Raw genomic sequence first — 14,109 nt, 5'->3', positions numbered from 1 at the left:
CATCAAGCATTGGATGTCCCTTAACTTCCTCAAATTAAATGATAATAAAACTGAGATATTACTGATCAGCTCTGCTGCCTCAGTCAAAAGGATGGAGGAGTCCTTCCATATTGATGGTTTCCATATTAAGCCTTCATCACTGACTCGTAACCTCAGTGTCTTATTCGACTCAACTCTATCTTTTGGCTCTCATATTTCTTCTCTTGTTAAAAACTCTCTTTCATTGCTCATCTAAGATCTTCTCTCACTAGCTGATGCTTAAAATCTTAATCCATGCATTAATCACATCACGTCTGGATTATTGCAATGCTTTATTTCTTGGTCTTCCCAAAAAACTTATTGCAAGATTACAGTATGTTCAAAACTCAGCAGCAAGAGTTCTCACCTCCACCAGGCGTTCTGCTCACATTACCTTCACTTGCTACCCGTGGCATCACGTATCCACTTTAAGGTATTGTGTCTAACATTTAAGGCATTAAATGGTCTTGCACCCCCATATTTGTCTCATCTACTTTTCACCTACCGCCCTGCATGGTCTCTCAGATCAACTGAACTTGTTTTATTGTCCATCCCTCGTTTCTGGTTGTCTACAGTAAGTGGAAGGTCATTTAGTGTTAATGCTCCAAAATTATGGAATTCACTGCCCCTTTCACTTCGAAATATTTCATCTGTGGCTACATTCAAGACACAGTTAAAAACATATCTATTTAACATGTATTTTGTTTAAATGTGACTATATGTATCCTATGTGATTGTAAGTTGTGTGTCAGTGTGTAAATTTATCCTTGTAAAGCGACCTTGAGCTCTGGAAAGGCGCTATATAAATAAAACTTCTTCTTCTTGTTTTCAACGTGGAGGCTTTTTTGGCCCCATGTCTCCCACGTAGGCCACTTCTGACCAAACTTCTCCGGACAGTAGATGGTGGTCCAGCTGTTTTCTGCAGCTCTGAGCTGATGGCACAGCTGGACATCTTCTGACCGTGAAGGGAAGTTAGCATGATGTGTCTTTCATCTGCTGCAGGAAGTTTCTTTGGCTGACCACTGCATCTACTGTCCTCAACGCTGCCTGTTTCTTTGTGCTTCTTCACAAGAGCTTGGACAGCACATCTGGAAACCCCTTGAAACGTCTGCCTGGGAGAGACCTTGCTGATGCAGTATAGCCACCTTGTGTCTGGTTGCTGTGCTCAGTCTTGCCATAATGGAAACTGTCTTCAGCAGCCTCACCTTGCACGAGTCTTTCCAGGTCCCACCGTCTCAGAATAGTTCAGAAGTGTTCGGTTCATGGTGTAAAATCAATGTTTTTATTTGTTTATTTTGCGTAATACAAATCAGTCACAGCCACTTAAAGACAAAATATAGTCCAGTGAGGACAGAGCAAGGACAAACAAGGTGCAAATTACAAGCGCAAGTATAAACTTCATGAACATGAAAATTAGTTTTATGGAAATAAATAAACAAATAACTAAAAGACAGAAATGGAAAAGAAAAAAGAAACAACACAAACTATTACATGAGTGTCTAAAGTGTCCTTAGATTAAACTATCTTCATTGAATCTAAATAAAGAGACAGCTCTTTCAAAAAATCAGTGAACTGTAGGTTGTTTCTTAGAAATTTACAGTTGAGTAAAAAATATTTCTCTAGACTGAATTCCAACTTTCCCTCTTCCATTATATGACCCAATCTAACATCACTATAAGTTACTCTGTAATATTCAATTGTAAAAATCCTCCGAAATTACTTGGATGCATTGCAGGAGAACATTAGATATTTAATTGTTTCTATTTCTGTATTACAGAATACACATTCATTACAGTCAATATTAAATTGTAGGCATAGAAATTCATGCAGGGATAATAAATATTTTTCATTGTTTTAAAATGTTCTTCTTTAGCTTTATGAGGTGCAGAGGAACTTAGGTATTCACATCTAATTCTCCTGGAGGTCACAGAGGTGTATTCCTGCAATATATATATTTCCTTTTTAGAGGTGAGGGAAAACATTTCTTGGTTAGAGAAGATCTTTAACATTTACATTTCCTCTCTGAAAAGTGACACTGTGAAAAGTCTATGTAGGCTACAGCTACCATGGTGTGTACAATAAGGCCCTAATCACTTGAATAAGGGCTTTTGTGATCTCTCTGGTCAGCACAATATTCTCTGTTTTACATTTGACTTTGTATTTACGACTAAACCGTTAAAAACTCAACGTTAATCGCTCTAAAAAGAAGAGGAACCTTTGTGCCTGCAGGGTCCGGGTTCCCTTCAGGAAGCCATTCGCTGTAGGACGGCTGTTTGCTGCGGAGGAGAACGTGTTTTAACTCTCACGTTATCGCAGTTTAATTCGTAGAAATGAGTCTAAATGTTTAAATTAACCTGAGAAATTAAGTGTTTCAATACAAATAACAAACCGGAAGTCAGCGTTGGAGCAGCGCGGGGAGAAACCATGAAGAAGAAACTTCCGCAGAGGTTTGTTTACACATTTTATTAGATTAAAGACAAACTGCGTTATTTCTCTAATCACAGATTCATTTAAACAACTTAAAGCAGCAGTCTGACAGAAAGCACGCAGAGGATCATTTAGATTTAATTAAACTGTTTTAAATCCATATTATATATAGAACAGTGTTCCTTATTAAACACACTGGAAAGTCACAAAGCATCACACACGTTACTGTAAACGACTGACCTCAATCAGCAGAAGTTTACTTCAGCTTCAGGTACTTTACAAAGTCACATTTCTACACACAAAACACATGAAGAGTTTATAAAATATGATGTTTAGTTATAAATGAAAACTCCTACAGTTTATACAAGAACAGCTGACAGGACTGGTTGACTAAAAGAAATGTAGTTGGCAACTAATTTGATGATCGTGTAAAACATTATATTTAGCTGCTTTACCTGTTGAAATATTTAGATTTCTATATATTATTCTTTTACTATAAGCACCAATTTATACCAAGGCAAAGTCCTATGTGAAAACGTCCCTGGCAATAAATCTGATTCTGATTATTTTAATACATTTTAAATAAGTTTGAGGTTTAGACTGACAGAACGAGGCATCACTTTGGGCTCTTAGTAACCATGACAACATTTCTAACTATTTTCAGAATATTTACAGTCTATTAATGGAGAAAATAATCAGCAGATTAATTTTAAAAAATATCAGAAAATCCTGCTTTTACATTAAGGCCTGAGTGATAATCTAATGCTGTGAGTAATATAACAGGCACATTTTTCATTCTGCGGTGAGTACTTATTTAATACTTTAAGCACATTTTCCTGATTATACCTGGACATACTTTTACTTTAGTAGTATTTTTACAGTGACGTACCAGTACTTTTACTTAAGTAAAGGATTTGAGTACTTCATCCACCTCTGGACACAAAGTAGTAAAAGTTAATTTCATCAAACATCAAATTTTTGAAATTGCAGAATGACCTGCTGAGGCCCCCGATGGCAGGAAAGAGCTGGGGTCCTATGATTTTATTAAACACGCAATTATTTATTTAAGAATAAACTCCAAGTACGCTTCGGCTTCAAGGGTAAAAATAAAATAAGGGTCCCACTTTTAAGGCTTTAAATAGGAACACAGCAAACACGAGGCCTTCAGGGACCACTCCGCTGGGTGGGAACTGAGCCTTGCTCACTTTTCTTTCTTTAACCTTTAGTTAATCAGGCAAGTTAGTTAAGAACCCGACCACGGCCTGGCGAGCGGGAGACGCCCTCCTGAAGGGAGGGACACACAAGAATAAAGGGGTAAACTGGGACAATCAATTTTATTTATAAAGCACATTCAAAAACAACAAGTGCAGTGCTGAAGTTATCTATAAATAATAAAACATAAACAGGCCAATCAATTTATAACACAAAACAAATAGACAGAAAAACAAGACGGTTAAAAATAAGAGATTAAACACCAGTGTCCCTAAACAGACTCAAAGACAACAGACTTTCTGTGGTGGGAGACGATCTGATCACCAAGGGACGTTCATCCCACAGTCTCGGGGCCACCGCTGAGAAGGCATGAACAGAATATTTTCTCATGCACTTGTTTAAAATAATGATCTCTGAGCCTCTTTAGTTTAGCAGCGCTGTCGTGTTGTCTGGCTGCTGTTCCTCCTTCATCTCTGTGTTTCTGTCCTCAGTGAGGAGGCGTCGCCGGGACAGTCAGCTGACTACGTGGTCGGTCAGGTGTCAGGAAGTCTGTTCAAGAAGAAAAAGGCAGCCTCCGGATCGCTGTCGGCTTTATTCAGCACCGCTGCACCGGCTGCACCTGTTCTGTTTCGGCCTGCACCCGAGGTAAAGCACACACGAGTACATATAGTTTACCTTTTTGAAAAGCAGCTGCTCGCCGTATCAGACAGACAGGAGGGAACAGAGCATCTGCTGGGGACTACTTTCAGCGGCGGATGAATCCACATGTGGAGCTCTTGTGGGACAGTCATTGAAGTTCTGAGCAGCACATCGCAAAGCTTGTGTTTTTAACTTCTTAGAAATATATCAAAACTTTTGGTAATGTTAACGTTTAAGGACACTGAGACGATTTTACACGCCTTCGTCTCGCCTGGATTACTGCAGCAGCCTTTTCAAACTGCTCCAGAATCCAGACTGTCCAGAACTCAGCTGCCAGGCTGCAGAACCAGAACAAAGACTCCCAGTAGAATAGACTTTACACTGTTATTGATCACTTTTAAAGCTCGCCCTGGTTTATCTCTGACCTTTTAGTCCCATACGCCCCAGCCCTTGCCCGGACAGTTTGCAGACGGGGCCCCGAGGCTCTGGAACAGCCTGCCTGAGGAAATCAGGGCGGGGGAGTCAGTGAACTCTTTTTAATCTCTTCTTAAAACAGACTTTTATTGGAGAGCCTTCCCTGATTTTAACTGTATTTTAATTTATTTAGTGTCTTCTTACTTGAACTGTGGCTCTTGTTATCTGTTTTATTGTCTTTGCACGTGTGAAAGCACTTAAATAAAGATTCTTCTTATTTGGGGCAGCAGGACAGTGTGTGGGACAGGGTCAGAATAAACTACAGTGTGTGTTCATGGTGATGAAGGAACATGTGACCCGGTGCTGCAGAGAGGCGCACTGATGGGTTTAATAGTTTCTGGACAACAATGGACACCGGACTCGTTAGGAGAAAGGTTCACTGCTGGTGTGATCAGCAGGTTTACTGTTTAAACGTTACCGTGTCCTGTGTGGCTGGTTGTGTTTTTGTTGCTGCAGCCTGTTCAGAAGAGCTCAGAAGAAAAGGAGCTGCAGAAGGAAACTCCAGACGCCACAGGTCAACTCAGTCAGAAGAAGAAGAAGAAGGCGCTGAAGGAGAAATCCGAAGCCGACCAGAAGCTGGAAAACAGGTGGACGTTATGAATCCACGCAGCTGTCCTGTTAGGATGAGCTTTCACTTCTTTTCTTTCCTCCTTATTCTGTTTCCTTCTCTTCCCCCTGTTATTTCTTCTTTGCATCAGTACGTAATACTGTACATCACTTCCTCTCCCCTCATCTCTCTCTCCATCCTCGTTCTGTTCGCTGATTTCAGAGAGAGCAGTTTACAGAACGCAGACGAGGACGAGCTAGGAGACAAGCCGGCGAAGAAGAAGAGGAAAGCTCCGGAACCGGACGAAGAGAGAAACGACGTGGAGCAGTGGGTGTTGAAGAGACAGAAGCTGAAAGCCAGAAAAGTGGTGGAGGTGATGAAGAGGAAGAGGACGGTGTTCGTAGGCAACCTGCCCGTCGGCTGCACCAAGAAGGTACAGAGAGAATTTAAAGGATCAATTACCACAAAGAACCTCAGCCGCTCTTCTTATCTCTTCTTTCCTCACTGAAAATCATTTCTTTAATTAGTGAAGACGTCAGTGTTTAGAGTTTGATTTCTGATGGGAGAAAAAACCACGCGGCTGAGCAGAGATCTTCGCGCTGAAACAATTCATTGAGTAGTTGTTAAAGAAAACTAATGAACAGAAATCAATCAGAATCAGTTAATTGAGTCATTTATCACAGCCTGGCAGGTAGAAAGAATTACTCAGACCGAAAAGAATAAGCACAACAAAGTCACTGCAGCAACAAAAAGGAAGATGATTCCACTCCCTGGGTTTTCTGTGCGTCTGGACGTCTTTCATCTACAAACAGAAAAATGTCCTGGCAGCGTGTTAGAGAGAGAGCTGAACTGATGAGGGTCTGCTTAACAGATATTAACCCAATAATCAGCTGACAAGTATACGTTACCAGATGATTTTCATAAACACAGCATGGCTTATAAAGATCAATTATAAGATCGAACACATTTCGTCAGCAGATGGATTTATTAGAGGTGGCTTAGCTTTGGAAATAATGCTCCTATCACATGTCTGCTATCATAAAATCCAGTGGTTGGTTCGTTTGCTTTCACACCACAAACGAACCACACCAGAGTTCGTTTGAAAGGGGTGGTGGTTTGAATGGTTCGCTTTTGTTGCGCACCCGAGTGCGACTGCTGCGTTCACACCTGCCAAACGACCCGCACAGAGGGGGAAACGAACTCTAGTGCCATTCAACTGAACTAAACAAGGCAGGTGTGAAAGCACCCTTAAAAGACAATTTATAGTTCTGCGTCGAGAACGCCGCGGTGCTCTGCAGTTGCACAGTAGTATCGGTGTAAAGGCAGCCTTGATTAGAAAACCTCTTTCTACACGACATTCAGTTTTAAAATCTATTAGTTCTTAAGATCGCTGTCTCTGTCCTGACATTGATGCCTGATCATAAATCAGAATCAGTTTTGTTGGCCAGATATGACTTTGGCTTTATGTTGCTCTCAATGTTCAGACACAGAAACGGGTAACATACAGCTACAAAAAAAGGACAGCAAAGCTGTTAAAGTCCTTAATGAACTTGTATCCAACCAGGATTTCTTTCGGCAAATGAAAGCGCTGTGATATCGACTCAGTCTCCCTCAGCTCAGCCCTCACAGCTGACTTTAAAACGTTTGATTTGTTATTTCCTGGATTTTTCAGCAACACGTTGTTTTGTTTGCTTCTTCTTCCCAGACCCTGCAGAGCCTCTTCAGGGATAAAGGACCCATCGAGTCCATCCGGTTTCGCTCTGTGGTAAAAAATACAACACACAAACATCCCAGAAAACAGTCTGGTTCTGAACAGCACATGAGCAAAGGGGGGAGAATGCCAGGGTGAATCAGTCTGAACAGCTCTCAGAGCTTCTTACGGTTTCTCTGAACCGATCCATTTATCCTCCCTGACATTTTGTTCTCAGGATTGTTTGTTACTAGTAGTTACTGAAGAGGGAAAAGAGTTAGCTATCATCAAGCAAACGTATTGGCTTCGTCGCCACCGGAACAGTTCCCTCAGAAACAGTGTCGGGCAAGTTACTGAGGAATTGTAATAAGTTATTTTTACTTATTAGTCTAAAATAAAAGTCATAATATTACTTTACTTATTACTGAGTGATAAAAGTCATTACATAACTCTATTACTATCAGATGCTCTGTACTTGTATAGCGCCTTTCTAGTCTTTTCGACCACTCAAAGCGCTTTTACACTACATCTGCATTCACCAGTCATACACATTCATACACTGGTGGAACAGCTGCTAGGGGCAATTCGGGGTTCAGTATCTTGCCCAAGGACACTTCGACATGGAGCCTGAAGGAGCTGGGGATTGGACCGCCGACTTTTCAATTAACGGGCAACCCGCTCTCTATCTCTATCCACTATCCCCAACCTTAAAAAGTGACGGACAGCGTGTTCAGCAGCTCATTTTACAAATGAATCCACTTTACTGGAACAACAAGAGTCAAACTGAAAACACTGCAGCCCCTCAGACCAGGTGATGCTGTCCTGTAAAGGCTCTGGATATACAGCACCCCCGACTTTCGGACTCCTGTTTTTCTGCACATTTATCAAAGCAGTATTCAGAGTTTTATCAGAACATCAAACGTTCGCAGATTCGTCAGACCAAGGAAGAGGCCTTCAGAAGTGGGGACAGAGTCCTGTACAACCAGGCCAGGAACACTCTGACTAAAGAGGTCAAAGCTGCAAAGAGGTGCTACGCTGAAAAGCTAAATAACAGCTTTTCAGCCAACGACCCTGCAACACTCACAAACTTACAAGAGACCATCCCCCAACACTGCTGGTACTCAACGACTGGCAGACGAGCTGAATGGTTTCTACTGTAGGTTTGTCACACCTCTCCCCCACTCCAACACCATCTTCAAACAGTCACCTTCCCCCTCTGCCCTCTCATCCCGGACATCCTCAGCACCAAATTCACCCAGCTCACTGTGCCAGCCTCCTCCTGACTGACAGGAGTCAGCAGGTGAGGCTGGGAAACATCACATCCAGCACCCGTATCAGCACTGGCGCCCCCCAGGGGTATGTGCTCTCCCCACTGCTCTTCTCCCTCTACACCAACGACTGCACCTCAAGAGACCCATCTGTCAAACTCCTGAAGTTCGCTGACGACACAACGGTCATTGGCCTCATCTGGGACGGTGATGAGTCGGGCCAACAGACGGGAGGTCGATCAGCTGGCTCTCTGGTGCGGTCAGAACAACCTGGAGCTTAACATGCTCAAAACTGTGGAGATGATTGTGGACTTCAGGAGGAGCCCCCCCAACTCTGCCCCCATCACCATACTCAACAGCCCTGTGTCTGCTGTGGAATCCTTCAGGTTTCTGGGTTCCACTATATCCCAGGACCTGAAGTAGGAACCCAACACTGACACCATCATGAAGAAGGCCCAGCAGAGGACGTACTTCCTGCGTCAGCTCAGGAAGCTCAACCTGCCTAAGGAGCTGCTGATCCAGTTCTACACAGCCATCATCCAGTCTGTTCTCTGCACCTCCATCACTGTCTGGTTTGGAGGACAGGAGCAGACTACAACGGACAATCAGGACTGCAGAAAAAATAATCGGTGCCAACCTGCCCTCCATTCAGGACTTATACATTTCCAGAGTCAGGAAACGGGCAGGAAACATTACTGCAGATCCATCTCACCCCGGACACAACCTGTTCAAACTTCTCCCCTCTGGTAGGCGCTACAGAGCACTGTACGCCAAAACCAACAGACTCAGGAACAGTTTCTTCCCACAAGCCATCACTCTGATGAAAAGCTGATTTCTGACTCACAGTGTCAGGAACAACTCCTGTGCAATAACCCAGTAACTCTGTCTCTAATCAGCACCTGTTTACTGGTTTCTACTTTTATTTATTTATTTACAATTATTTATTTATTCACCATTCTCTATTTCAGCGCTGTTCATACTATGTCATATTGTATATACTATATACCAATACACCTACCTCAGGTCATAAGGTCATAGGTCTTGTTTATTATTTCCAGCATCCTTTGCACTATGCTCCATCACACTGTGTACATGTATGTGTACCTGTATATCATATCCACCTTCAACATGTACATAATGAGAATAATAGTTTACTCTTGCATCCTTTGCACTCTCTCACTGCACTATTTGTCAATATGTCTATATTGTTTTGTTCATAGTGTGTATATTAGTGTTGTCTATACTGTACTTTGTGTCTGATTTTATTATTATTGTGTTATGGTATTTTTGTACGAGTAATGTATGTACACATACCTGGCAATAAAGCTGATTCTGATTCTGATGTTGCTGTGCTGCTTTAGATGCTTCAGTAAATCAGATGTAGAAATGTTTGTGGTTGAAAGCTGGTTGGTCACACAGAGTTTACAACGGACGACAATGTTCTTTGCATCTTAGACTGTGACACAATAAAAACAAAACTTCCAGCTGTGGAAAGAACGTGGAAAACAGCTGACTTGAACAACAGAAGGTCTGGTGTTGAACTGCATGCACCTCCAAGTACTGTTTAAAACTGAGACATTCTTTGTGGGGTTCATCAATGGTGACAAATGATGCAAAGTAGCTGTTTTATGAATGTTTAGAGTTAGACACTTAACCCCTAGTTCCTCCAGAGGCGTGCGACCTCTGACATGTATAGCACATTCACTTGAAGGACAACAAAACAAGTGGTGTTCTGGTTTGTTGACTGTTGGTTTCCTGTGAAGTGTGGCAGTTTAAATGTTGTCTGTAAGAACATTGCAATATCAATTTTATTTATATAGCACACTTAAAACAACCAAGGTTGGCCAAGGTGCTTCACAGGTTAAATACAACAACAACACACTACTCACAGAGTAAAAGTACAGCAATAAAATAAGGAATAATAACAAACTTAACTCGAAGGAAATGCGTTTTTAACAGTGATTTAAAACGTTAAAGCGTTGGGGCGGTGCAAACCTTGAGTCCAGTACAGGCTACTACACCTTTCTTGTTTCCTGCATTTTATTGCACGTATTTACTTCATGGACTCTGACATGCTGAAAAAGGTTTTGCAGGTTTTCTCATTCACTTAAATGCATTCAGAGTTTTGTAACTGCGTCCTGTCCTCATCAGCTCATCTAACGGTCACGTGATGTGTTTGCTCCCTGCAGGTCAGAGAGGATCCCGCCATGTCGCGCAAAGTCGCAGCGATACAGTAAGTTTCCAGTCCAACATTTCCAAAACTTCAACTCTGATCTTCTCTTTACTTAAACAAGCTTTTGTTTTTTTGCTTCACAGACGCAAAGTTCATCCCAAAAAGCAGAGCATGAACGCCTATGTGGTGTTTAAAGACGAGGAAGGAGTGGCCAGGGCGTTAGAGAGGTCAGCCGCTCGTTCACCGATGTCCATGAACACGCCGTCGTGTTTATCTAACCACCAACAAGCTTCTGTTTGTCCCTCCTGACAGGAACGGCATGGAGATCGAGAGAGACTTTCACATCCGGGTGGACAGAGTGACGGACAACTCATCGGTAAGCATGGTCACGGTGATCGGTATTTTAAATCTGCTGAAAAGAGTTGTGTAATATTCATGTGGGGACCTGGTTCTTGTCTTGCAGCACGATCACAAGCGCTCCGTCTTCGTGGGGAACCTCTCCTTCGGTGAGCCGCAGTCTTAACGCTGATGACGGACTGTGAGTGTTTGTCGCTGTGTGCTGACGTTAACCCTCTGTGTGTTTAGAGATAAATGAACTGGCTTTTCGCCGCCATTTTGAGGAATGTGGCGCAGTGGAGGCTGTACGACTGGTGCGAGACCAGAACTCTGGACTGGGAAAAGGATTCGGCTATGTCCTGTTTGAGGTAGGACGACTTCAAACGCTGCGCACCTCTTCACCTTGACCTCTGACCTCCAGATTATCACGCCCAAACCAGAGACAGTCACGTTTCCATTTGGCACGCTAACGAGCTGACACTGCTGGATCACCCTGGCAGCGCTGACTTACGTCACCAAGTCACATGATATTAAAACCATGCAGGTTATATAATCACACTCCCGACTCATCGCGTATAGACGCTTGGTCAAGACCGGTTGGCGTGTTTTTAGGGCTCCATGGTCAAGTATGCAACATTCGGTTAGACTTTCAAAACAAATGTTATTTGTTATCATTGTAAAACAAAGCTATTTGGTTAAGTTTAGGGGAAGAGCATGGTTTGGGTTAAAATAACTACATATGTCAGTAAACTTCACTAAGTTAAGTAACGCAACTTAGTAACTTAACCGCCTCCTTACTCAGACTTCCCTGTTAAATATCCTACACCTACCTTTAGCGTTCAAAAGTGACTCTAAGGGCGTTTCCCAGTGCGTTGATCTATGGTGGGAGGTGATGGGGGAGTGGATAAGACACATGTCTTTGATGTGAGAGACCCGGGTTCAAATCCACTGTGAAACACCAATGTGTCCCTGAGCAAGACACTTAACCCCAAACCCGTGCGACCTCTGACATGTACAGCTAAATAGCTAAATAAAGAAATGCAAATGCATGGCGCTACAGCGATCCCAGTGTTTGAAACTGAAGCCGACGGGTCTTGACCATGCGTCCATATGAGACAGGAACTAGAAACATCTGTCTATGAATATAAGAAATGTCCATATGGCGTGTAGACTTGTCAGTTAGGTATCTGTATGGTGAGTGCGTAAAGAATGTTTTCTGACTGACCTTTTGTACGTGGTTTTTATTTGAAGGGTGGAGATGAATTCTAAACGGTTTGTGGTGGTTTGTCTTCTTGTCGCAGAGCGCCGACTCGGTGCAGCTGGCTCTGAAACTGGACGGCTCCAAACTGGAGGGCAGGTCCATCCGGGTGAAGAGGTCGGTGAAGAAGGAGAAGCAGAAGACAAAAACTGACAGCGCAGGGAGGACCGGCAGGGGCCCCATGAAGGGCCCAATGAGGGGCCAGGGGCGGGAGAGAGGAGGCGGTCGGGGAGGTTTCAAGTCTCAACAGAAATTCTCTGGAAACCAGCAGAGGTCGAGCAAAAGCTCAACGTCCTTCACAGGCGAGATGGTGGATCCGACCAAGAAGGCGAAGAAGAAAGGACTGAAGAAGAAAGTGAAGCCGAAGAAGAAGGTTCACATCTGACGTCTCTGATCCAAATAAAAAGGGCTCCAGGACTCTTTGTGATCCGCAGTGATCCAGCTTTTGCACTGAGGATTCTTCCAGTTATCTAGAACGTGAAGAACATCGGCCCATGTTCCAGATCTTAAAAGGAGGTTCTTAGTTTTACTCTCCGGACATTGTCAAGTCAGTTTTAACTTCTCTAATACAGAAGGGGAACAAAAGTTCTACAAACTGACCAAGATTAATCTCTGTAACCCAGCTGATCAAGTTTAACTTTTGTAATGTCGTCTCCTGTTGTTGTGTCCAAATAAAACCTTATCTTTAATGCTGTCAGAATTTATTCTATGAAGATGGTAGTGTTGGGAAATCACATCATCTAAGTCATTTTGTATAATCTGTCTGAATGCAAATCAACACATTTGAACCAAATTCATGTGTTGGGGTCATGTCTCTCAGTAGATTGACATAAAACCTGGTGCTGAGTGATCAGCTCCGTTTGTGTTGCTCAGCTGTAGAGGTGTTGGCAGGTGTGTTTTTAAACTTCAGACAGAGCCAGGTGAGCAGTTTTACCTGCTTAGCCTTCATACTAAGCTAAGCTAACTGTTTCCTGGCTGCCCCTTCATATTCACCATCCAGACGCGGTATCACTCTGCAAGGCAGCAAATACACACACCTCACCCAAAATGTCATCACATCAGTTATAGTAAACCTGTATTGACACTGACACCAACATCTAACACCTCGACTATACTCTGGAGCGGACGTCGACTATTTGTGGAGTCAGCTTGGCGGACACATGGGCAGTAGATTGGTTGGTGCGCTGGTGGTGAAGACGGTCAGCGCAGTCATGAAAAACGGGAGGCACAGGGACGTCTGCGCAGAGCCTACGCGTACCCACTCTGATGACCTGATGGTTTTTTCCCTCACATGGCCCCTCTCGTACTCAAAGTATAATCTTTGCTTAAGTTCTGATCAAAATGATTGCGCCGCCTGGAAAAACTGGCACGTAACTTTGACTCAAGTCACAAATATGATGACTTTAGACTTAAAATCAAAAAAAGACTTTGACTTTGATTTTAACACCAATGGCTCGTGACTTCACTTGGACTTCAGCCTTTTGACTTGAACCAACCTACCAGAAGCTGGGTGGCGTACTGAGTGAGGTAGGGCCTCATTTTCCTTATGTTGTATAAAGCAAAGCGGCATGACAGAGAGACAGCAGCAACATGGTCTGAGAAGGACAGCTGGTCATCAATCATGACACCCAAGTTTCTCACCACCTTGGTTGGAGTGATGGTTGAGGAGTCAATTTGTAGTGTGATGTTATGGTGGATAGATTGCTTGGCTGGAATGACCAAGAGTTCAGTCTTAGAGAGGTTTATTTGAAGGTGGCGAGCCTTCATCCATGCAGATATGTCCGAGAGACAGTCCGTGATCCGAGACGGTGGGATCGCCTGGCGGAAAGGATAGGTAGAGCTGCAAATCGTCGGCTCCAGTGACATGGTGTAAATTGAGAAGAGAAGGGGCCCTAGCACCAAGCCTCGGGGGCCCCACTGTGGAGACCGGTGAGAGGAAGACAATTGTCGTTGGCACGACACACTTGTGACTTGCTCCCGCCTCTGGTACAAAGTGTTGCTTGGCTCAAAGTCACAGTGTTGGGCGAAGTATTCAGATCCTTTAGTACCAATACCACCGTGTAAAAA

At 43.3% G+C, this 14,109-nt stretch overlaps 1 protein-coding gene across 1 annotated transcript; it reads left to right on the top strand.

Moving 5' to 3' along the window:
- The first annotated feature begins 2,266 nt into the window (after nt 1-2,266).
- LOC119914592 (RNA-binding protein 34-like) lies at nt 2,267-12,731 on the top strand. The gene is made up of 11 exons (XM_038733991.1): nt 2,267-2,465; nt 4,149-4,302; nt 5,227-5,357; nt 5,540-5,750; nt 7,023-7,082; nt 10,465-10,508; nt 10,592-10,675; nt 10,761-10,824; nt 10,912-10,954; nt 11,034-11,152; nt 12,086-12,731. The coding sequence occupies exons 1-11, from the start codon at nt 2,443-2,445 to the stop codon at nt 12,425-12,427; spliced, it is 1,275 nt and encodes a 424-aa protein (XP_038589919.1). The 5' UTR covers nt 2,267-2,442; the 3' UTR covers nt 12,428-12,731.
- The last annotated feature ends 1,378 nt before the right edge of the window (nt 12,732-14,109 follow it).

This window comes from Micropterus salmoides, unplaced genomic scaffold (assembly GCF_014851395.1).
Source record: "Micropterus salmoides isolate LMB-PRFRI ecotype aquatic unplaced genomic scaffold, ASM1485139v1 Ms_hic_scaffold_1, whole genome shotgun sequence".
NCBI lineage: Eukaryota > Metazoa > Chordata > Actinopteri > Centrarchiformes > Centrarchidae > Micropterus > Micropterus salmoides.
This window is presented reverse-complemented; position numbering and strand designations above follow the sequence as displayed.